This window comes from Lates calcarifer, linkage group LG6, assembly GCF_001640805.2.
Source record: "Lates calcarifer isolate ASB-BC8 linkage group LG6, TLL_Latcal_v3, whole genome shotgun sequence".
NCBI lineage: Eukaryota > Metazoa > Chordata > Actinopteri > Centropomidae > Lates > Lates calcarifer.
In genome coordinates this window covers 9,430,368-9,455,390 of record NC_066838.1, presented here as the reverse complement: position 1 = coordinate 9,455,390, position 25,023 = coordinate 9,430,368, and the positions used below count along the sequence as shown (strand labels likewise).

Below are 25,023 nucleotides of genomic sequence, written 5' to 3'. Positions count from 1 at the left end.
TTATAACGTCCACAGATAGCAATGTTGTCCTGTCTCCAGGGTGAGCTCTGTGTCTCTGTATGTACACGCATGCGCCATCAGCCATGTGGGGGAGAGTTTTTTAATTAGTGCCACCCCCTCTCCTCTCTGTACCCAGGTGACCAGCCTGAGGCGTGCCCTCATTAACAATTTAGCAAAAGGAACACATGTACAAATGCGTGCACACACACACACGTACAATTAAGATCAGTGTGTACTATATACACTGGGAAAAACAATCTACCTGGGGCACCATAGTAACAGGGAACAGTAACCTCATCCAGGGACACAGCAGATCAAATGGACCAAACAAACTCTTACTGATTCTCTAAAGTGTAGGAAGCCTGTTGAATGCAGTTTTACGTCAAAGACTTTTTTTTTCCAGAGTTTTTTCCCGCTTCTCCCCCCTCATTTGTCTGTATTTGCTTTGACTGAAGTCAAATGTTTCGTGTGAGGCAGCCAAACAAATGACTGCTTTGTCATATATTCATATATTCTTCATTCTTTAGACCTACTGTTGATCTTCCAGTAAACTTAGTATTTTTTTCTACCATTTTTGGCTGCTACTTTGGGGCACAGAACACTAGAATATTCTAATAATCCTAAAGCTTGAGAGATTTGAGTGCAGCCAGCCATGGTGAGGGCAGCACTAGGGACGTTGTGTTTTGCATAAGAGGCACTGGGCTGGGTTGGGGAGTGGTTGGTCTGTGGGCTGGTGGTGACATCATTGTCACTGCTGTGGACGGTACGATAGGTTATTGATGAGGCCTGTGGGTAAAGTGAGAGGGCAGGTAGAGTGACAGGTGTAGCGCTGAGCGGAGAGGTGGTGACGCTCTGGATCTGGTGACAGCTACTCTCTGTGCTTTGCTGAGCTTTGTGGATAAGGCTTTGTCCAGCCTGGAGGAGAGCTGCAGGAGAGGATTTTTAACACTAAGGTAAGGTGTTAAGAGGAATGAGAAAGCTGTAGTTTTACTAGGGGCAAAAGTGGTGTCATGTTAAGGATTGAGCTACAGATGCAGTAAACATATTACAAGTTTCTTTGTATATTTTGGCTAATCTCCATGTTCTGGAGCTGCTAAATGGTTGAACAAGTAATGTATGACATCGTTTGTCATAATTTAACTGTGTCCTTTGTATTTTAATTGATTGTTGTAAAGTATTCCATTAACTTTTTAACTTTTTACTTATTTTACTTATTTTCTAAGTCTGCCTGTGTATGACTGTAATAATATAATCGGAGGCTTTTGCAAAACCACATGCAAATGTAACTGAACCATGTCAAACAGCAAACAGACTTCACAACGCATACAAGAACATCAGACTGTAAGAACAAATAAATACCAATGACTTTATGCTGACAGACAGATCCATATACCAGGAAAAAAGGCTGTGTGTGTGTGTGTGTGTGTGTGTGTATGTGTGTGTGCCTGTGTCTGTTGGGGGTAGGAGGGTGCAGCTAAAATGCTTTGTACATTTGCTATTGTTCGCCCACCTCCCTGGAGGATGACAATCAAACCATCTGTAGCGCTCGCCTGCTCACATTACCCTCCCACCTGATGAGTGTTCAGGGACCATTTCTTTGACAGCAGACATGAGTCAACAAAAACTAAACAGGCTTATGAGAACTCAGAACATGACACCACAAAGGAGGAGAGGTCAGGGGTCAATTTTTAATTATTTCCGCTTACGTTAACATCAGACATCTGCTTGACGTCTGAGGCTTTGGATTTCGTGAGGAGTTGTGGCGCTAGTAGGCATTAAAATGTAAATGAACTCAAGTCAGATTTGAAAGGCAAACTAACTTTAAATTTAACTTCAAAGACTAAAGCAGGCTTGTAGTTGACAACTTGCAAGGTAGATCTCTGTACATATACTGTAAAAAGGTGCTTACCTATTCAAATTTACACATCATTTTTGTTAAACACATTGCAGGGAAAAGATTTAATGCAAAGTTTATTTAGCAGAATAGTAAATGCAAATGCAAAGGCATTAGGAAAGAGTCTCCACTGATCGAATACAAGAAACATATTGGTCATAATTCCTGCTCAAAATGCGAATTGAGCTTATTCCCTGCTAATGACTGGAAATATATACAGTCTGGTCCACATATATTCAGCAGCATCCAGTGAGGACTCTCAGGCTGACAGAAGTTTGATATCCTGCTTTTACAGCTCCAGGATGAGATAGATGTCAGAGTCGAAAGTGAGAGTGCTGAAAGTTAGTGACCTCTGACCCCGCTCTGCAGACAGAAAGGGTCTTTTACATCAGACCCAAAGCTGCATGTGAAATCACGCATGTTCTGTGGCCCCGTAGCCTCCACATGAAACATTAATGCTAATGTTTCACTTGGACTGAATTAAAGCTTTGTTCTGGTATTCAGATAAAGCCTCTTTGGTCACATGAAAGAGCTAATCTGGCAAAAAAAAAACCCACTAAGTATATTTTACAGTGTGTTGTGCCACAAATGATAAGTTCACTCCCAAAGCACAGATTAACCATATAAATCCATGTCCCAGTGAGTATTTCTAAAAGATCTTGATTCTGTTTTTTTGTCAGCCAAATACGCATTCTTTTCTTTTTTTAGAAATTAATTCAGGATGTATTATATGGTTTATTACCATACAACATGTAAAACAAGCAAATAAAGCTCTGTGATTGGTCTGGTTTCTGGACTACATGTTTTGCATAGTGAACTCTGAATGTCATGTTTTACTTCCCACTTCCTGTATTGAAAAGAAATTTACCACCTTGTAATGTGTAGCCAGTTTTACTTTGGGCTCTAAGTAAGACTTAGGAGTCACATCTAAGAAACTGTAACCAGGGAGTGTTTTAGGTAATTAAACATCAAAACAGTTGAAATTTTACTTTGATCAACTAATTAATTTATAAAATATAATTTCAGCTCTAACTTAGTTCAACCATTTAAAGGTGCTAAAAGCAAAAATATTTGTTTCTCACACAAATCTTTTAACTGCCTGAATGGGCTGAAGTTGAATTTATAATTTCTGGAATGATTGATTACAAAATGCATTGTAAACACTTAAATAATAAAAAAAAACTAATGAATAGGCTGAACCAAAGCTATTTATATTTCTCACTCTGATTTATTTTTTTTTTTAATTAATGTTATGTCTTAAGCAGCTCACTACTGGAGAAAACCACGAGAAATTACGGCGTGTGGATTCAAACAGGAAGTCGAGGAGCTTCAGTAAGCAGCCCAGCACTGGGGACTACTATAAGACCCTGGGCAGTGACACGGCTGAGCCCCGTGGGAGCAAAGGCATGGCCCCCAACGAGGAGGTAAGACAGATATTCAATGTTGTGGCAACATCACAAATATGGTGATGGATGGATACATAAAATGGCCAAGGTCCAATAAGCTTATTGTATTAAAACGTCTTTCTGCCATTTTGTGCTTTAATTAAAAAAACATTTTGTTCTATATCACCCTTGCAATCCTGTAAAATGATATGTGTGGGAAGGTGAACCATAAACCAACAAGCACTGACCAGATGACTGAGAGGAAAATAACACTATTTTTAAAAAAGTAGTAAATAGTTTATTCGTGATGGTGCATGGGAACACACATATTTAGACATCATGACCTGCTTTTTCCTGTTAGAGGGCATTTTATGTAATTTATTCATATATGTTATTTAAAAAACACATGCACAATGATGATGATGTAACTGTGTTTACAGCCAGTCATCTGACATCCACTGGGGAATAATCTCTCAAAACTGGGTCACCTCACAAATGTAATTGTTACATCTTTTTGACACAGTACAGCTTTGTTCAGAGCAGTAGCTGATTTCAGCCAAGGGCTGATATAAAGGGCTTTTTAAATAAGATTTAAGATCAGTTACATCATGTATTGCTATGTAATGTATCTTGCACTGCCAAGTGTTTGTTTAATTGCAAATTAATAGTTCAATGGCTTTAATTGTAATGGTATACTGGTATATATACATGATATATACATGCATACATACTGGTATAGGGTTTATAAAGGGTTAACACTGTGCCCTTGTAAGGTCTAGGATTGTGAGGGCTCCTCAACTTCTTACAAGGTCCTGTTCAGGATAAGGATACAGCTGATGGCATATTGGCATTAGGTTACCACACTGACTGCACTATTTGCCTGTGCATTATGCCACTCAGCATGTTATGTAATCTTGTGTCCTCTTGAGCTTTTGTTTGCTGCCTGATGCAAACTGCCCCCTTATTTCCATCAGCTCTTTTGTCTCCACCCCATTGTGTAAACTGTCCAAGAATCTACAATGGAACAAGGTCAGGACAATCACAGGCAGAATGCTTAGCAGGACCAATGACCAGATGTCATATTAAAAAAAAAGAGAATACCCCTTAATTTTTTTTTTTTTTTCTATGGCCAAGGATCTGGTTCGTGTATTCAAGTATGTTAGTGGCTGCTTTCTCATTGTATTATTAAATTGAGATTGATTGGAGATTAAGCTACAGATGGAAATTACATCAAATTCTAAACATTTACAAAATAGAGCACTGGTCATTACCCAGTTCAAACAATGAGCCTCAAAAGACTTAGACTTAGACTTAGAAAACACTGCTGTAATGATAGCCTCATGAGATGAAATAATTTTCTTATAGATTTTTTGCACCTCATGAAATAGTCTGGCCAACTGGGAACTGAGTCTGGGCAGGCTGTAAGAATAACACTATCATTTTTCAGATTTTGAGTGAATAGAATACATTTTCTTGTGAAAGCAAGTTTGTATAAGATGCTAGATTGCAGGTCAGAATACATGTGCTTTTATATGTGCCCTAAAAATATTCAGCAAGGAAAATTTCTGTCTGACTCCACCAACACCTGTTTGCTGCCACATGCCTGCACAGGCAGCTGAATGAGGAGTCTGTTGGACTCTCATCAGTGTCCCAGAAGATACAATCCCATGGGTATCAGGGGGTGGGGGTGTCCTGGGTGATACGGGGTATAATCCACATTTAGCCAATTAAGGCCTCAGTGGGGCCCCTCCTGGTCTCAGAGGCACCCTAGCAGATGGACCAGCTAATCAACGGAAGCAAGGCACGTGCTGCCAAGGCCCATCTGGACATAGCCCACCCCCCAACTCTCTGGGGGGTTGAAAAGTAAAGGGTGCAACAATGATAAGCACGCGTCTGAAGAATAAAGGAGGGGCAGGGTCGAGTTAAATGTCACGGTCCATTAACTTGCACCCAGCAGAGTTATGGCACACTTTCAGAACGTGTCAGACGCGTGCGTGCTAGGGGAGTACAGGGCGTGGCAGTTAACGCTTGCAGTGTCACTTGCAGTGACAGATGGCTTCTTCCCTCTGTTTCCCCCTCAGTTTCCCCCAAGAGATTAGGTCATATTAGTGCTATTATTACCAATAGGGTATTATGTCTTTATGAGTTGATTAAAGATGGCAGGAAGCAGAGGGAAGGCACCTCTATTTGGGCTGCATACATCTGTCACTGTTGACAGTCTGTGTGCGAGAATTTAGGGATTGCTTATCCCAGCAGGAGTTTCAAGTGGCATGCCAATGCAAGCAGGCAAAATAAATTCAGTCACTGTGGATTTAGTAATTGTTTTGAATTTTTTTTTAATTTTGAGAAAAATAAAAACATTTATTTTTTTTCATTTGTCAAAAAAGTATTTTGAAGGAGCAGATGTATTTAAAATTTAATATGTTTTTTTTATTATTATTATTATTATTATACATGTTTTAAGAATATAAAAGCACTAATCACCAGAGGCCAAAAAAATCTTTTGGATTTTAATTATCAACATTTAAGAGGTGTTTAAAGTTAAGTGGGCAACATCTTTGCATGGGCCTCCTGTCTCATCCCTGTTATCAGTGACCAAATATTGGCTAACACAGTAATACAACAATGTAGTTGCTAGGAGAAATCCTACAGCGGTGACTACAACAAGTTAATGGGTATAAAATATGGCTGACTAATTCTGCCCTGTCCTTCCCTCTCGTCTCCAATCAGGGCTCCGTGTTATTGGAGGAGCCTAACGACAGTCCCGCCCACAGTTCTGAGAATGGCACCACAGAGGAATCCGTCCCACCCCCACCTCCACCACCTCCACCACCTCTTCCCCCAAGCAACCAGACGCCAACACCCCCTCCACCTCCTCCGTTGCCCCCAGAGACGCCAGCCACCCAGAATAATACCAGCACTACTTCCTCCAACCAGCGACGCCCATCTTCCTCATCAGGAAGTGAGTGATGTTTAACTTTTTTTTTTTTTTACCCCTACTTTCACCAGCCTTTAATTCTTCTCTTTATTTACTACTTTTTTTCTGGCACTTAATATCTGTTCAGAGATCTTAAAAAAACACTAATTAATTTATGCACATTTTACTTTTGTTTGCTTATACAGCATTATTATAATTACTCCTAGAAAGCAGAGCCCTTGTTATTATGGGCACAATGTAATCTCACTGGGTATGGATGAGTTGAGTTTGACCCTAGCATCCTAAATAACATGATAAATTAATGATGTTGAGCTACGATTACCTTGAGACCTGGTTTAGTGTTCAGCCATTTCCTTAAGTGCCCTGTTGCCCTGGATGCTGCTGCCTGACAGTGTACATGTTGTCCTAGTTACAGGGAAATTTTAACTGTGCAATGTTGTGAGTTTTTAAAGTATTAAATTTGAATAATTCTTAAATTTGGTAACACCTAATGATATGTGTGATTCCTGCTCAACCACAGGACAAAATAAAATAATAAAAATACTTAAATAACAGATAAAGCACACTACCATATGAAAGACAGTTAAGATATCTACATAACTGAGTCCAGCCTGTAAAGTGCTGACAACTCTGGGACTGCAGTGGATGAGGAAAACATCCCAAAGTAACCTTTATTTGTCAAAAAAATGAAGGAACTTTGGGTCAGTCAAGTTAGAGAGGGGTCCAAGAAGGCTGGTATGCATCTAGTGAGAGGCGACAAGAGTTGAAACATACAGATTTCTCTTTGGTTAATTATTATTATACTGATGCTCTACTTCATTCTTCTGATTGTCACGCCAACACTGTTCTTCTGCTAATATTACCCAATCCTTTTCTCCCCCATTAACCTTTTTACATTTCTGTTTACATGTTCCTTCTTTTACCTGCTCCTTTTCCACCTGTTTTTTTAATCATCATTATTTTTGCCTGCCATGGTCTGTCCTCACTGCTCCATCAAGGTGCGGATATCTCTGCCTCTCAAACAGAGGGAGGGGCACTAAGACAGATGAAGAGTAAGTACAGACTGGGGAACCAGTCTTTCAACTAAATCAGTTCACCCCGTTACACATCACATTTAAGGTTCACTGTAAGCCTTCACACTTTCCTTGTAAGATTCTGTTTCAGAAGAGTGTTTCATAGAAATATTTTGCCACTCTCTGTTGCAATCTTATTTAATGAAAACCCTGCTTCAACCTTTTTCCAGCTTATTAAAGGCATAAGTTGCTGGTCTAAACAACCAGTGTTCAATAATAATAATAAAAAAAATCACACCCTCTTTCACAGTTATTATATAGTACATACTGTATAGATTTCCACCATGGCTAGACAGAGCAACAAAAGAGCAACACCTGCGGAAAGCAGCTGCATTACCTTAAGTCAACAAGGGAACTCTACTAAGTTCCCTGCAAATTAAAATACAACCACAATTACCTCTAACAAAATTAGACTTAGAAAGCTTAACAATTTTCTTGTACAGGCCATAATAGTTTGTTTTTTTATTTTACAGTATTAAAAAAAATGATCATCACAGTAGAAGGTCTTTCCAAGATATTTAATTGATTTACAGTGACCAATAATTAATTATTTTTATTTTCTTGCAAAAAAAAAAAAAAGTCACTAAATTATTTCATCTCAGTACAGAAAAAACAGTTCTTCGGTATTCTGGTTTGGGCATATACTCTTTAACATAAGGTATATTCATTATACTAAACAAATTTTCTCATGATTTTAAAAATTAGTAAAACAGCCACATAGGTTGGAATAAGAAGTAAATGCTAGTTCAGAGCAGAATCAGACCAAGCATGCGAGTCAGCTCATTATCTTGAGCAAAGATTTAAGTGAAGGAACAATTTCATTATGAAATGGCTTCAGCTCTGTGTCATCATCAGTTAAGCTTTAAACTATTAAATCCTTCATTTAGGCACTTTTTACAGTCTATGTATTTGGTCTTTAAGCTTTGTTCACCAAACATCCAATTGTCTCATCTATTAATGCTCCACCTGCTGCCTAATGGCAGGATGGCAATAAAACACTTAGTGTATTATGGTGTATTATGCAGTGTATGTTCTCTAATGGAAAGATTTGTGCTACAGCATTAATCAGGCAATAAACAGGCAGTTAGGTGGTCATAAAATTAAAAACAACCAACACATCTCAGAGCTCAAGATGAATTTACAGCTCAGATACTCATTGAGACGACGGCAGCAAAACAGGTGGCTGAGTGAAATGGCTGCTATAACACTGTCGATGGTTAGATGTTCTGTATTGTTTTCTATTGATCAACAGAGGGAAGAGGGTTGTACTTTTTATATTGAACAGGACATGTCTTTATCTTAAGTGCTAAGGAGCAGTGTGTGCTCTCTAATGATAGGATTTGTTCTATAGCATTAAATGGGTGATAAACAGGCAGTTAGGTGGTCATAAAATGAAATACCACCAACATCTCTGAGGGCTCAAGAGGCAGTTACGGCTCAGATACTCACTGAAACGATGGCAACACACCAGGTGGCTGATTTAAAATGCTGCTGCAACATTGTAAATGGTCAGAAGTTCCTTATTGTTTTTGCACTGATTAACAAGATAGAGAAGATCCTACGTTTATATTACAAGACATACATGACACACCTCTATCTGATATGATTTGCGACAGCACAGCTGTTAATAGAAGCAGCAGTTTGACTGCGCTTTAAGTTCTACCCCAGAGCAGAAAACTTTGTGCTGCGATGTCCATCATGAGAGGCTATTTGTCAAATGTTCTCTACCTGTCACAGCTCCACCCTCCTTTACACTCACTCTGGCAGATCTGTTGAGTCCACGCCCCTTGCCTAAACAGAATTCAACTAACACACATACATAACCTTTGACTCCAGAAACACACTGATATAAAGGTGTATTCAGTGTACCAACTTCAGTCCAGTATAATTTTGTAGCTGTCATCTGACTGGATAATCAACTGTTCAGCAGCACAGGGACTTGTCAGGGGTAAATGGATGAAGGTAGGCTGTTTATATTGCCAAAACCTGATATATGTATTTTTAAAAAAATACTGAACCACTTATATTTTATTTAAGAATATTTTTAGTAGCACTCACCACATCTGGCAATGACAATTTACTGAACAATATAATCTGTTTTAAAGAGCTGTCACATGTTGCCATAAAAGCATTTCAGGGTTCAAAAGCTGTTTCCTTTCATCCACAAAGTTTATACAGGCAGTTACAACAGTTTGAGCGTTTACAAGCACACACTGTATAAGGATTATGAATGCTGGTCACCAGTCTCTCTTTCTCTCTTTGTCTCTCTGTAATCCAGTAAACCGTATGCTTGTCATATATGCGTGTATGAGTGAATTGTGTGTCAGGTTTGTTGTGGAGAGGATTGGTGCCGTAGGGTAGACTAACGAGCTGGGGATTGAAGGGTGACTCTGTATGTGTGTGTGTGTGTGCGCGTGTATGTGCACATGCCTGACCGCATCCGTCCATGTGTGCGCGTGTGTGTTAATTCCTGGCCAGCTTGCCAATGGCTCGCTGTCACTTCTAGTTACTGGTGATTCCTTTAGATTTCCCCCAACTGTGATGATGGGTCTTTAATAGAAAGCTGTTCTCTCCTCCCCGAGAGAGAGACAGGGGAAGAGAGAGCAAGGGAGAGTGAGGAGGGTTGGCAGGCTAGCGAAGCTCTGTGTTCAGCTAGACCCCATTGTGGTCACCTCAACAGGGAACATTTTTACAGGAGGACTCTTTTTCCATTCAGCTCATAGAAAATGAGTGACCAGTGAGGGACTAAGGAAATTCAATTCACTGGAGGTTTACATTCACTAAATAAGGTGAGGTAGCTGTTGGTTCTTGGTGTATTTGGCCCACAATATGTTGTAAAATAGATATGTGTAGCTGCTATAATAGTTGTATATTACATTATTGTGTTTGATTTGAACATTTTACAGTACATCTTTAAGGTTTTTGTATAGATAATGCTAAAATAATAGCTACATTGTCATTGTTCCATATTTTAGTACTTTCCCACTGACTCTGGAGATTGCAGTTTGAGTCATCATGTATTACTGTCACTGTTTTGAAATGCTGATGATTTGGAAAAACATGTACAAATAAGCAAGTGAACTGTATAAAAATATGGCCTCACATGTAAGCACTACTTTGCCTGGTTGACATTTCAAAATTCTTTAATTTTGTCTTTCCTATGAAAACAATGTTCCTCTGTAGTACTATTAGCAATAGAGGCTGTAGTTGAAATCTGTATGAATTTGCTGCATTGTTCACCATAAGCAGATTAGGGTGCGTAGAAGCTGAATGTACACATTTTACTATTGCCCTACTTTTTAAAAAGATGAAAGTTCAGCTATAGCTTAGCTGTGTCCAACAGCATAGGGTGACAGATTATGTGCCTCCTCTCTTTGAGTTCACTGTAGTGAAATAATTCTGAATTGCTCCTCCCCATCTAATCCCAGCTCACTAAGTGTGGACCGATGAAACAGTGCTGAACTCTCACCGGTTTATCTGCAATGACTCTGAAATGTATTCATTGAAGTTTGGTAACAGGGAGACCATTTCATTAACCCAGGCAAATGCCAATCAAAGTAAACAAACCTAAAAAGAAACGTTATTACACTTATCCAAGAGACAGTGGCTCAGTGCACCATAATGACCTCCCATCACTGTCCAACCTGCTTCAGGTCAGTATTGTTACCTGCCTGATCGGATGAAATATTTAACACTGAAATGCCACCCAACCCCTCTCTCGCTCCCTCTTCTTCAGTGTATCTCACTCTCTCTGTTTCTCTTTCCCTCTGTTCCATCTTTCTTTCTACCTGGTTTCACTTTTCTGCTCCATCCTTTTGTCTGCAGGCACAAAATCTTTCAACATGATGTCCCCCACTGGCGACAACTCAGAGCTGCTGGCAGAGATCAAAGCAGGGAAGAGCCTCAAGCCCACACCTCACAGTAAAGGCTACACCACCGTCTTTTCCAACAGTGGACCCACAGGCAACAATGTAGGTCCACAACCTTTCTCCAGCAGTGATGACACATTTATGTAACAGTCACTGACAAGTACATAATTGCTAAGTTCAGAAATTTAACCACAGCTTTCGCCATTACTTGTCGAATGGGAAGTGATTTTGTCATAGGGGGTGTGCTTGCTCTACAACAATATCTAAGTGGGTGGTATGTGTCAAAGTAACATTGAGATTATCGTTAGGGGACACTAGAGCACGTTGATAGTTCCCTAAGGCTAAGGGGCAACTGGCACTCCATGAACCCAATAACTTAACATACATCATGATGTCATAATTTAGACTGATTTAGAGTCAACATGATCACACACCATATGAGTTAAGCTCAAAAGATCACATCTCTCAAGAAACTAGTTAATGTCATGATCTCAAAAAAAATTATGCATCATCTGACATTAAATCTGAGTGGTTATTGGTTAAAAAAATTCACAAGAGTTTTGTTGTGCTCCGTGTTCTCTTGTTCATGTGTCTCTATTTTCCCTCAGGGAAACGCCACATCTCCACCCGAGACCCGTCCATCTAGCCCACCAGCCAAGCCATCATCCCCTCCACCACCCAATACATCCATCACCTCTCCACCACCCAATACATCCGTCACCTCTGCACCATCCAATGCATCTGTCACCTCCCCACCCACCACCCCAAGTCCCAGCCCCAGTCCCACTGGCTCTGGATCTGCCAGGACCTTGTCCACCTCTGCGAGCTATGAGCAACTACCTTCCAACTCTGTGATCAATGGGAACAGTGGTGGTGGCACTACAGGAGCCGAGTCGGGACGGAAGACTAGCCTTGCAGACGTAGAGGCACTAGTGCCCACTCATGACGAACAGGGAAAAGCGATACCTGAATGGAAGAGGCAGGTGATGGTGCGAAAGCTTCAGGTCAAGATGCAAGAGGAGGAGGAGCACAAGCGTAAGGTAGGCATGATGTTGCAAGGCTGTACAAAGATCCAGCAGTTCTGTTGTGTCTTAGCTATCCCTGTTTGTGGTCCGGTAAATGTGATGATATATGGCCTCAGTCTCAAATGATAGACACCACAACAGGGATAGCTCGTGTTGAGTGTGGATTTTTGTGATTTTGAACAATGACGTTGTACAAATGTGTTACTGGTATTCATGCATGACATACATTTGCTCTCTTTATGACTTGTCAGTCAAACAGTTAGTTGAGGGTGAAGTCAAGACTACAGGTTCATAAGTTCATCTGGCATCTATGCCTTCTTGACATAATAGCTGAAGGAGAATGAGTTTGTGTTGTATGTGTCGCAATTAGGGACTTGTTCACTTTTTGAGTATTTTTGCAGTTTAATTACAACAAATGCCATGGCTGAAGCTAGAAGCTGGCTGAAGATTTGGGGCAGCATACTTAACTTTATATCCAAATTTGATTATCTTGCATCTACCCGTCAGTTTCTCTCTTGATGAAGAGTCACTGCAGTGTGTGGTAATATGTGTATTTAGACATAGTATAAATTAGTAATTCATACCGTGGCAATCTGAACACTTGTTCATCCTGTGTAATACAAGAAGGACTCTAAGCGATTGATTAAATTTGACTAATTAATAATTTATTGTTATCAAGGATTGCAATCCTATACTCCTGCCTATACTTGAATGATCCAGTAGGTAGAATTTTCTCTCTAGTATTCTTTAGTGATGCTGGAATGTCGCAGCTTGTTTATTTGTTGAGATGCAATAGTCATTAGTCATTAGAGTATCATTAGAATATCTAACTGGCCTTTGGGCCTAAAAGCATTAAACTATGCTGACCATAAAGTATTTTACTTAAAATCTACTTACACATCTGTTCACTATTTTAGTTACTCCTGTGTTTCTTTAGGCATCTCTATGCATGATTTTTTTCCTCATTATAGTGTTTGTTAATATCAACAGACTTTTTGGAGTGCAGTGAACTGAACACTTGGCTACAGTGCCCATCACAGCATTAACACACTTGACTAACAGATTCACAGTGTGGGCTGGTGTTTGATGGAGTTTTGCGGCTTCAAGTTGTTACATGCTGATTCAGTGGTGTGATGCCGGGCCCATTCACACTACAGGTCAACCAAGTAATAATAACAAAAAAATAAATAAATAAATAAAATAATAATAATACTAACTACATTTGTACCGTACTTGCAAAATACTGCAAATGTGGGTGCACTAAAAATAAATAGAAACAATATGCCATCGTCTTTATTTTTTTCTTTATTTTTTTTGGCAAGCAGATCATGACCTGTTTAAGAGTAATTCCACACCAAGTCCCTTACTCAGAAAAACCTTTGTTGCACTGACGTCTCTGAGTTGACAGTTTCAACTCTGTTGCACCTTTAACCACATCCAGTGTGGTTTCCTATCACTGTTGGGTGTGGACTGTAGCGTGTCTGTCACTTGCACAGTTGCCAGTACCCAACAGTGATGTAACACTGCACAGTGGTGTTACATCAGTATTTGGGTTGTACACAGAACACGCAGCAAGATGAAAAATTCAACTGCTGGATGTCAGTAAAAGCAAAATTCTCTGTGTTTGTATAGTCGCTCTTTAAGGGAAAAAAAATATTAAAAACTGGAATTGAGAACTAAGGAGGAATTGAGCAAATATAGATGTTAAAGGTCTGGTCAGTGTCAAATGCCTAAGAAATACAAATGTAGACTTCTTGTAGTTTTGTAATACTTATGATCAATATTCTATATATCAGTATTGGTATAATCAATATTTGCCAAGTAATGCTGAAAGGACACAGCTTTCTTTGTTCTCTTTGACTAAAAATTAAAAGTAAAAAGTTTTGTACTTTTATTGAGGCAGTGCCATTGCACCACTAAATCCATGTAAAACCTGTGTGTCAGGATGGATTTGCACTGAAGCGTGTATTCACACCAGGAACTTTGAGCTGAAGGGACCCTTCCCTCCTTCCCTTTTTTCTTGTCCTCTGGTCTCCTCTGACCTCTGATTTAGTTTGCGGCAAGTGGGCACTACCAGCCTCAAGAATGGCACTACTCCCATGTCCACAATGCCATTTTGGGCCCATTTGGGGAACTGATGACAGAGGATGACCTAAACCGTATTGAGAAGCAAATTGAAAACCTGCAGGTCATGCACAAGGTCTCAGAAGTCGAGAAGGAGCTGGAAGAACTAGAGCGCGAGCTTCACCAGCTCCTACCAGTTTCTGCTGCCCTCAATCAAGGGCACTTCTCAGTCAATCCAAAGCAGGTACATGGCCAAGCTGAGGATCTTCCAGCTTGGTGCAGCAAGATTTCTACCCTACTTAAGAGTATGGCCATTCTTCTTGCCACCCTGGGGGGAAAAGAGATAGACATCCTGGACCTTATATGTCCTGGATATTCTCAGGAAGAGGCAAGGACTGTGAGTGCCAGTCTGTCTGAAACGGCAGTATCAGCTGGCACTGGATTTATTGGAAGATCTCAGTCCTTCTCAACAAGAGAGGATGTGGAAAAGGAGATAAAGCAGTGTGGGGTTTCAGTGAAGAACCTCAAGGCCAATTATGAAATTCAGAATCAGTCGCAATCTGTAGACAACAAAGCAAATAAGGTATACAAACGTAAGAGGTCACTTCCTGTGGTAAGTGAGTCTAGTTACCCTCCAGAGATATTTCAGGAAGATGTCCCTTGTTCCTCTGCTACAGTCCTTGAGTCCAAGACTAATGGAGATTTACATTCAGTAGAGGAAATGGTCTTACCACTTGTTGAAGAACCAGTTATCATTGCATCTCATGCTCCTCAGACATATGTACACCCTGAGATAATGGCTCCACCTAACATCGAACAGTTCAATCAGGTTCTTTCTGCAGACCCTATTTTAAATAATGATCAACTAACAAGAAGCTTGGAGGTACAGACAGATCTAAGCTATGTCCAGGAATGCATTGAAATGAGGAAAGAGAGAATTGTTTTCCTATTCCTTGAACACTGGCGGAAGTACACTATCTCTGAATCTTATCGGACTAAATATACAGGCAGGAGAGGAAACCATTTAGATGTATGCTGGGAGGACTACAACCAATTTAGTGCACAGATTGGTGGGGAGATACAGAGTGAGGATGACAAACTCCTCCTTTTCATGAAGTCAAAACAGGTAGTAGGGAATTTGATAGGCCACTGGAGGACAATCATGAGTCAAGTGCCCACAAGACAGATCCGGCGGCTGAGTCGTGCCCAGATGATCTACTGGCCAGAGCACTTTTTACCACACATTAATGGGTCACCCGTGAGCTATGAAAGCCTAACTCTTGACCTTTTCATGCTTGGATACTTCCAGCTGCTGGAAATGAACATGTCTCGTAGTGAGCGCAAATTCCGTCACCTCTTGTGCTATGAGATGTTTGACCGTCTTGGTAGCCATAAGTGGGAGGTGCATAAGGCAGTTTCACAAGGAAGTCATGGAGGAAATTGAGAGAGGGAAGCGAGACTGGGCGGATGGTTTTGAAGACATAAAACTAAAGTATTTTGGAGACTCTGGTGAGGGGATAGGTGTAATGACAGCTTCTCTACAGTCCATGTCTCCTGACATGGCCACTATGCCAATGCAGGAATCACTCCCTCCCCCACCTTCACATCCTCCACCTCCTCCACCACAGTCTACTACTATACCTGCCCCATCACCACAACCTTACCCACCAGCCTCACAATCAGATGTTTCTCCCTCATCATCACCACCTGCTGTAGCCCAGGATGGCATATCCAACAATAACCAGTGTGTAGAGCAGAAAACCCTTAAGAACTCACTGGAGGACAATGCTCAGGGGAACGTAAAAGCCAGTGAACAGATTACATCAAATGAGGCAGTGGTTTGTAATGGGAAAAGTTCAGAGCATGACCAGAGCTTGGCAACTGAAACTGTACAACACACTAATGGAATTGCAAAAGCTGAGACCACACAGACCACAGCAGAGAGCTCAGGACTAGATCCAGTGAAAGATGTTTCACCTGTTACAGTTAAAATCATAGAGGAACCTCATGTTGATAAACCTCAACGAAGAGATGAACCTACAGAAGACTCAATTAAAGTGATCTATGAGCTAAAAGAGTTTAGCAATGAGGAAATCATCAGATACATTGACCGAAGCTTTGCTTTTTGGAAAGAAAAAGAAGCTGAGCTTTTTGATATCTAACAACTATGGATTTGGTCAACTAAGAGCCCAGTTCACCTGTACAACCAAAGAGGAAAGAGCAGGATCAGAGAAACTGGCCTGCAGTGGAGTATGCTGAGAGAGGAAACTAATCTGGTGTGTTAGCATTTAAGGTCACATAAGGGACTTAACTGCAGCAAAGCAAAGAGCATCCACTTAGCTGTGCTGACTTTATCATTTGTATTTGCTTAAGTGGATGAAAAGATAGTGTGTGATGTCAAAAGACACATAAATTTGCTACAACTATGTCATTTTGAATTGTGTTGAAACAAGAGCTTTTTGAATCTAGTATGATTGATTGCCATGGTACACTGCTTCCAGGAAAACAAGTTTTTGAAGGAAAAGATTTGCCATAAAAGTTGTAGTGTATTGTGTTTTAGATCATCTTTGTAATGAAGGACAAAACTGATAGAACTCTACACACGTGGTATATACTGAATAACTCAGATTGCACTTCATGTTGATATCATTATTTCAGGAAGGCAAGGAATTCACTTCACAGTTGAACTCAGTACCTGATTAGACAGTTAATAGAAATAAAATGATAACATTTTAATAAAACTTTACCTTTTATTTTTTTCAAAACCATATTATAATTTTAAGTGCTAACTTTTTAAATGTTAACTTTGTTGCTTTATTTAAAGGCAATGAAACTTGGTTATCAGTTAGTTTAAAGAGTTAAGGTTATATAATGGCTCAGAAATGGTCCTTGTTTTTGAGTCTGTAATTTTGTTTATACAATGTGTGCCTTCAGTATACTTTACAAAGATAAACAGTGTGGTGAATACAAACCCTTGTTACTTTTATCATTAATATTCCAGAACTTGAAAACTACAAATTTCTGTCAGCATTCAACTGACAAAGCAATTATCTGAATGGAAAAATCAGAGAGTTTGTAGTTGTTTCACAAAGTATGCTCCATCCTTTTGTTCCTCTATTTATAATTGGGAGTGTTTTTGAAAGATTGGCTCAAACTTTCTATAACTGAATTTGTGTTCCTTTATTATTTGATTTCTACATTTCTGTTAGAAATAAAGTTTGTCAACATTTTTGTGATAACAGGATTTCAGTAGTTTTTCAATTCTATTTTAAGTGTTGGAATTACTGTACTGATGAATATATATTATATATATATTCACATACACACATATATATATATACACATATACACACACACACACACACACACTTAAGACTTTATATATATATATATATATATATATATATATATATACTAATATATGTACCAATGAAAGGACCAGTGTCAAACACCAAGTGAATGCGTAATCCTCCACTTAGGCACTTGTGGCCGTCAAGAACCAAGAACCACACTATTCTCATAGTGCGTCCTCTGCAGCATCAAGATTACCTTCAAATAACCCTCTTAGCACCACCCGCTGTCATGCTATCCGTGGCTTACTGGAGCCATAAGGAGGTTACAGTGAATCTTGATCAACTCACAGCCCAAAAAGGAATGTTGTCAACTGGTAAACTTAATGGCATATATATAGATTTGTATTTATGCAAAGTATTGGCATCAGATTTGATGAAGATGATGATCAATGTCAACTTCCTCTTTATCAACATTGGCCAGACGAATGAAAGTGGCACAACCACAGGTCACACAAGTTTTCCCTGATTCATTGGGAATTTTGAAAGGCTTCCCTGTTATCTTTTATTTCATCTATTACTGATAACTGTAATGGATGCTTGGCAGGCTAATGCAATGTACTGGCAACACACTCTGGCTCAGATGGATGCAGTCGAGTAGCGCAACAGTTGACACCCAAAAACCAACACCCTTTAGCGGAACTTCAACAATCATTGTCCATTAAATTTACATTTTTCATTACTTTTAACTGAAATACCCTAGCAACTCCTAAGCAGCAACTTTTACAACTGATTAGCTTAACTTTTGCCTTTACTTTTTGAGTATGTTATTAGAAACATGCTTCAGTTTTAAGGTTGTAGACCATTAATATTTCCTACAGCATTGGCAGGTCTTGACTAGTTCCATGTTAATAGCTTTGTCCCAGTGGTAATACAAAACATATTTGATCATGTAAATTAATTACAAACAAATTATAATTCTAGCAAATCTATACACAAATATTGAGCTTTTTTTTTTCTTGCTCTGTAATTCCCAGGGGAATCATTAAAAATTCACAGTGTAGATAATCTTACCTGGATTCATGTTTGCCAAGGCAAGTGAAATGCTTTAGTAAAAGGAATGCATAAGGGTAATGTATCTTGTCAGGTGAAGATGAGATATCCAAGATGGCTGCCCTCTTTCTCTCCCCCTGCTCCACCTCCAATTACAGCCTGAAAGAGAGTAAAGGATCCAGTTACTGTATGTGTGCACTGTCTGAGAGAACATCCTATAAAATAGTGTCCTGTCCTTTCAAAAGCCTTTATTTTATTTCAAAGACACAGGAGAAGAGTACCTATTGTGAGCTCTGTTTGCTGTCAAAAGTGCAGTTTACTGAGTACACTATATGCAGTGTTTAGTCTTCTAAGTCTTTCATAAAGGCTATTTGACTAAAATTTGACATTTGAGAATGTCTATGTTGGTTGAACTAATTGGTGGGGTAACATTTCATCACAGTTTTCTCTTGATGCAGGTACTTAAATGCCCTCTCCAATGTTTAGAGGCTTTATGTGATGTTACAACCATCTCTAATTTCCAATTCACTCCCATTTCAGTGAGTAGGTTTATTATTATCCACTGTGACTGTAAAGTGGCAAATGGAAATGCAAAAAAACTAAAACAAAACTGCAACACAAACTAATGTAAGTGATCAAAAACTAAAATAAGGTGGTTAATGACTGTTTTACAAATGTTCAGTATTTCTGCTGTAATACATCACTGTGGGACACAGTTCATTGCATTGAGCATCAGTTAGATCATGTCTAAAGTGATTATCCAAACATATATTTATATTAATTTTCATTTAGACTAATGATTGAACCTGTATTGCAAGACTGATCATTTTGCTAACCATCTATTGTGCTGCAACAATAAAGACTGTATTTCATAAGTAGAGGGGGGTTACAGAGGCAATGCCCTTAAATTTATACTATAATTCTTATTTGAAAGACAGCTTAAAAATTGACCTTCAGATTTGTTGAAGGCTGGTCTCCTCAATGGGGGATTAGGTTGCACAAAGAAGAATAGCAGGGCTGCTGTTACTATTACAATCCTTTACCAACTGGATATGGGCCCCTATCTATCTCTCCCCTCTGTCCCTCTACAGGCAGAAGAGGAGGCAGCACGCCTGGCATCAATGCCGGCCTGGAGGAGAGACATGATGAAGAAGAAAATGGACGAAGAGAGGTGAGTAACGAAGCTGTGCTGCTCTGCACATCTGGTTTTCATCTCATCTTAACTATATTTATGACATCTTGAGCCAGCAGGAGAAGGTCATGCTTCGTGTTTGTGCATGTTAGTGTGTTTCTTTTTTGATTATAGAATGCTGCCTCACCCAAAAGGTTCCAAAACGGAGCCTGTACATGAATTTTAAGTAATCCTAGTATATCAGCAACAATCATGAGATGGATATTGTGTACAATTCCACACTACCTTGATAGAAGCTTGTTTGCCACTGTTTTGATTAACAGGTGCATATATTTGTGGCCAGTATTTAAATACAAATTAATACTAAGAAAACATTGCCACCATAATGTCCAGTGTATTGCGCATTCTGCAGACCATCTGCTTCGACATTTGATGATTTTGCATTTCTAGTGGCCAGTCTTCACACCACTGTTCTATTTTATTATTTGCATATTTAGGCATTGCCTGTTATCTTGAACTATTGATGCATTTCTCCTGACAACTGTTATCAGTGATTATATTAACAAAGAAAGCCTTCTTTTAAAAAGAATTCACTACAGAGCACAAAGTCTTATTTTTGAGCCTGAAACAAGCATATCTGGCACTTGTATCAGCAGTACAGTATGTTTACACAGTTTATCGAGGCACAGGCTGAGGACACAGTAAGATTTTGAAATGAGATGCATCGCTAACATAATGTTGGAGATGTCTGACTTATTATCTTTAACATTTATTTCAAAAAAGATGATGGATGTTTTCTTTTGCAACCTTCTATAAAATTAGGTGCTTAAGTCTTCATTTATCTATAGAGCATTCTTTTGTGGATCTGTTTGAAAAGATATTTCTTCATATTTTTACAGCTATAATTGTTACTCCATTCTGTATTATTTTTAACTAACTGTTGTTGTTGTTTAAGATATTTACGCCTTTCCCTCTTGTTCTTACGTTCTCCTGATGTGACAGGGAACAAAAAAGGTAAGGAAACATTATTTATTCCACACATTTACACAACATCGGGGCTTCTTGAAACGTGTTAAATGTTAAGACTACAAATCTACGATTAGAGACAATGAATCTGAGATCAATAATTCCACCTAGTGGTCAAAAATGGGTACATCATGTCACATACCTTACCACTAAATAATACAAGGTTATGAAGAATCAAAAATGATACGGGGGAAACAGAAACAAGTTCTTATCTATAGTATTAGCTAAAAGCTGCATATTATCTATCCTGTGTTGAAACTAAAGGGGAGAAATTAAAGGACACAGAGGAAGGCTGTCACGGACAGAAAAAGTGTCGTGGTTTTGTTGTTGTTGTAACGACTATCGCCACTACGTTGTGCCCTTCCTTCTCACTGACAAAGCTAACACTACTGGAGAATAAGGTGGGCATTTTATCTTATGCTTAATATTTCCATAATTATATCTAACCGCTCTTAAAGTTAAGATAACGGGCATTAGGTATTTTTGGGCACACGACAACGCCCTATGGTAAAAGTTCACCAAACCACCACACACTCACCTGTCATTTTGAGGCCTAAAACACTGTGGAGCAGGTCGCATTGTGGAGTAAGTCATAACACATACGCATACGAGTGTTCTCTAATACCTACTGATACAAAAAGTAGTAGTACAAAACGACTCCTAAAACTAGGAGACGTTTATTTCAGTATAGCTGCCAAACGTTTGACTGCTGTGGCGATTTCAACGCAAGCGTTTTGCTCGTTTTTCAAATTATCCCCACGTGGGCTGAGCAACCAATCCCATGGCCTCGTTACAGAGCGACGTAAAGTGACATTACTGATTGGTTGATTTTTTGATCGATCCTGCAACGTACAGAAATGTACAATAATTTTAGACATCGTGTACTTTTTTACGGCTACTTATAGGGAAATTAACTTAAAGGGAATTAAGAGAAATTCAATACAACACACAATTATATTCAAGCCATAAGTATGCATCACACTTCTGAGTCAACATGACAATTCCCCCCATGCACAAAGCCATATCCAAGGATGAGTGGTTCTCCCAGTTTGGTCTTAGAGACCTTGACTGGCCTGCACAGAGCCTTGACCCATCAAAAATTAAGAGGAACATCAACCTGGGGCTTGTCACCCAATCAGTGCCTAATCATGTTGATGAATAAAAGTAAATCTCTGCAGTCAGGTTAAAAAATCTCGTAGAAGGTTTTCCTAGAAGAGAGGAGGCTGTTATAGCAGCATATTGACGCCCAGGGTTTGGGAATAGATGCTGGTGTCCACATACATTTGTCCTTATCCTGTGAGATATATTAGAGAATCAAACTAGCGTACTTACTAACTGTATTAACAGTACATTGTCACTAACTTTTTACATTTGTGTATATTACTTTTTGTTATATAACCTGTTTTAGTTTGAAGATTTGCATGATTGTCTTATTAGAAGTTGGACCAGTGTTGAGACACTTATTCTCAAGTTTCTCTTGTAGATGTAACTTGGAAGATGAACAATTTCATGTGATGAAAACCTAGAGTGTGTAAGTTTCTTGTACAATTCTAATTGCTGTTTCGTTTTTCAACCTTTCCTCATGGATGCATCCAGGAAAGCCGAGGAGGAGGCCAAACAGGCGAAGGAGATGGAGGAGAAGACAGAGCTGGAGCGACTGCGGACCTTGGGCTACGATGAGACCAAGCTGGCCCCATGGCAGCGGCAGATTATCTTGAAGAAAGGGGATATAACCAAACAGTGAACTGGGCTGTCCCCCCGTCCTTTGCCCTGCAGCACTCCCCACCCTCACACGCTCGCCCCACGGGCTTCACTGACCACCTTCCCTGTCCCTGATCCTCCACCCTGCGCAGTACACTGGACAGTGGGGAAGGGCTTTTCTCCCCTGAACCCTGTCTGACTCTTCGGTCTCCAGAAACACAGGACCATGCTGTGGTTGCTGCTGTCCACAGGGCCTCTGAGGCTCAGCTTGAGTGAAACACAGCACCTCACACTGAATGTCTCTCGGACACAAACTCTTGGCACTGATTCTCCTTCTTAAGACATTTGCTATAACAGCATCTGTCCTGAACTAAATTAGGATTATCTATAGAATCTTTTCCTGCAAATCAATAGAAGCTATTTTACATACAGTAGTGGATTTAAGAGGCTTATGATAGATTGAAAGTGTCTACTTGTGAGCATTTTTGCCATGTGGAAAAAGCCTGTTATTGCATTATTTTCCCTTTATTAGCCCCACTCTCCATTAAGAAATGATTGGAATAGTAGCTCCTTAACAGTTTTGTCATCTAAACGTGGCATGGACATACAAAGCAGAGGCTTATTACACCCTGAAGCAGCTAATGCATTATGTATGTAGACAGTATCACATCTTTATCATGTCATATACTTAGTCATGAGACTTTTGTATCAAACTCATAGAAGCACTTTCTAATTTGCTTGATTTTACTGCCAGAGTTTTAATCCTAACACTGCTCAAACTAATCTCTTTCTTTATATAAACTTGTTGTCATTTCTCCATGGATTTGGAATATTGATATAAATCCTATTTTAAATAACATAAAAAATTATGTAGTTGTGCAAATCGAATATTATTAATTGGATTTGGAAAAAAAGCTGCAATGTTCCAATTTCATTTTTCTATATGTGACCTAAATGTTCAGCTATTGTGATCATGAATGTGAAATGTTGTGTGCGATAATGTGTATCAAGCATTTTGTGATGCATTATTGAGCACATTTGACCCCAGGGCCCTGACACAGTACAAACACAGTGTGTACAGTCCTGCTAGGTTCTATTTGGATGTGGCCTCTACAAAAACAACAACAACAAACAAACAAACAAAACATGCACATGTGTAGAGAAGCAGACATCTCTCTGCACACACTGAATTTTGCAAAAGTAGAGAAAAGACATCAGTTTATCTCTGTGTGTTGTTCCGGCCTTTGTCCCATTAACCTGGGGGATGAATCTTTGATGAGCAGATCTGCTTACAGAGTGCTCTCTGTCCACCACAAACAGCTGTGACATCAAAAAGGTACTGTTCTTAGAGAATGTCAGTTGTGCTTTGGTAATATGCAGCCACTAGTATGAAGAGTCCAAATTCAATACCTGACCCAGTGTCTTTGGTCAAACATCTGATCACAAAAATGACTGACAAAGGTTATACAATGTACTGTATAATTAACTGTAGATGTTTGACAGAACTGACACAAATGCCAAGTTGATTATTATACAGCTAATTTTATTCATAATCTCTCTGATCTAAACAGCTCCTTCCAGTTCCAGGTGTTTAAGAGTCCCAGGATTCACACATTAGTTCATTCATTTGAGGTTAAATATGGAAATGTGGAAAATCTGAGTTGAATAATTCTGAGCGATCTGAGGAGACACAGAGATTTTGGCAAATCATGAACCTGTGCACTGATATGTAAGAGTAACTGAAACTCCCAATCATGGTGGATGTCTCTCTCTGAATATGAAACACAGGTATTCCCACATGATAGAAAATACTCTCTATGTTTACTACAATTATGTTGGATGTATGTTTTTACAAATGTAGGGTATTGAGCGTATGCCTGTTGTCATGAAAGACATGATCCTGGTTGGGGAATCATTTGGAAATATTAAAATTCATTTTCATCGGATGCCATATGATGTTGAAATTGAAAATTATGTAAACGTCATTGCCATTTGATTTTCTATATATATATATATACCTTATCTATATATATAATTTCTGTATATAGTTACCCTCTTAGAATTTTGTCATTTCATTGTTTCCTTATTGCATTATATTACATGTCTCAGCCTTGCTTGACTAGAACATCGGCTAATTCATGTATATTTTCAGACTGTTGAAAATGAAGAAAATAAATCTTTAATCACCAAAGTTCACAATGTGTTTGTGTTGCCTCCAACAGAAAACGTGTACAATAAAATCCACTAGAGTAGTGCAACAATAAAAATAAAAAAAATAAATAAAAAATAAAAAATAAAAATCCCATGAATAAATGATACCTGAGGCTTATAATGTTCAGCTTTTGCTGAGGTTGATTGGGTTGTGGTGATTTTTGAAGCCTCTTCTGGTGCTGCTATGTTGGACTGAGTTATGAAGGGATTTATTTAAGCTTTTAAAAACTGAATGCGGATTGTACAAAGTGGATTTTAACTCTAATGCACAATCACACATCACAACTTGAAGGCAGAATGAGATTTTAAAAGAATGCAATATAGAGCCAAAAAGAAAAAAAAAAGAGGGAAGAAGGTATCAC

The 25,023-nt window shown here is 39.1% G+C and overlaps 2 protein-coding genes across 2 annotated transcripts in view; both read left to right on the top strand.

Annotated features, from left to right (window-relative positions):
- The window catches only part of espn (espin), a 41,783-nt gene extending 17,152 nt beyond the window's left edge, over nucleotides 1-24,631 (top strand). Inside the window, exons 8-14 of the mRNA XM_051071154.1 lie at nucleotides 3,160-3,318; nucleotides 6,010-6,241; nucleotides 11,116-11,261; nucleotides 11,768-12,199; nucleotides 19,683-19,762; nucleotides 20,726-20,737; nucleotides 22,346-24,631. Coding sequence (XP_050927111.1) covers nucleotides 3,160-3,318; nucleotides 6,010-6,241; nucleotides 11,116-11,261; nucleotides 11,768-12,199; nucleotides 19,683-19,762; nucleotides 20,726-20,737; nucleotides 22,346-22,493 — 1,209 coding nt within the window. The 3' untranslated portion in view covers nucleotides 22,494-24,631. The remainder of the gene's footprint in view (nucleotides 1-3,159; nucleotides 3,319-6,009; nucleotides 6,242-11,115; nucleotides 11,262-11,767; nucleotides 12,200-19,682; nucleotides 19,763-20,725; nucleotides 20,738-22,345) is intronic.
- Nucleotides 15,553-16,545, top strand: LOC127142557 (actin nucleation-promoting factor WASL-like). The gene has a single exon (XM_051071155.1). The coding sequence runs from the start codon at nucleotides 15,613-15,615 to the stop codon at nucleotides 16,408-16,410; it is 798 nt and encodes a 265-aa protein (XP_050927112.1). The 5' UTR covers nucleotides 15,553-15,612; the 3' UTR covers nucleotides 16,411-16,545.
- Nucleotides 24,632-25,023: the final 392 nt, after the last annotated feature.

Coding starts and splice junctions, on each gene's coding strand:
- LOC127142557 (XM_051071155.1), top strand. CDS start 15,613: ATGAGATGTTTGACCGTCTTGGTAGCCATAAGTGGGAGGTGCATAAGG.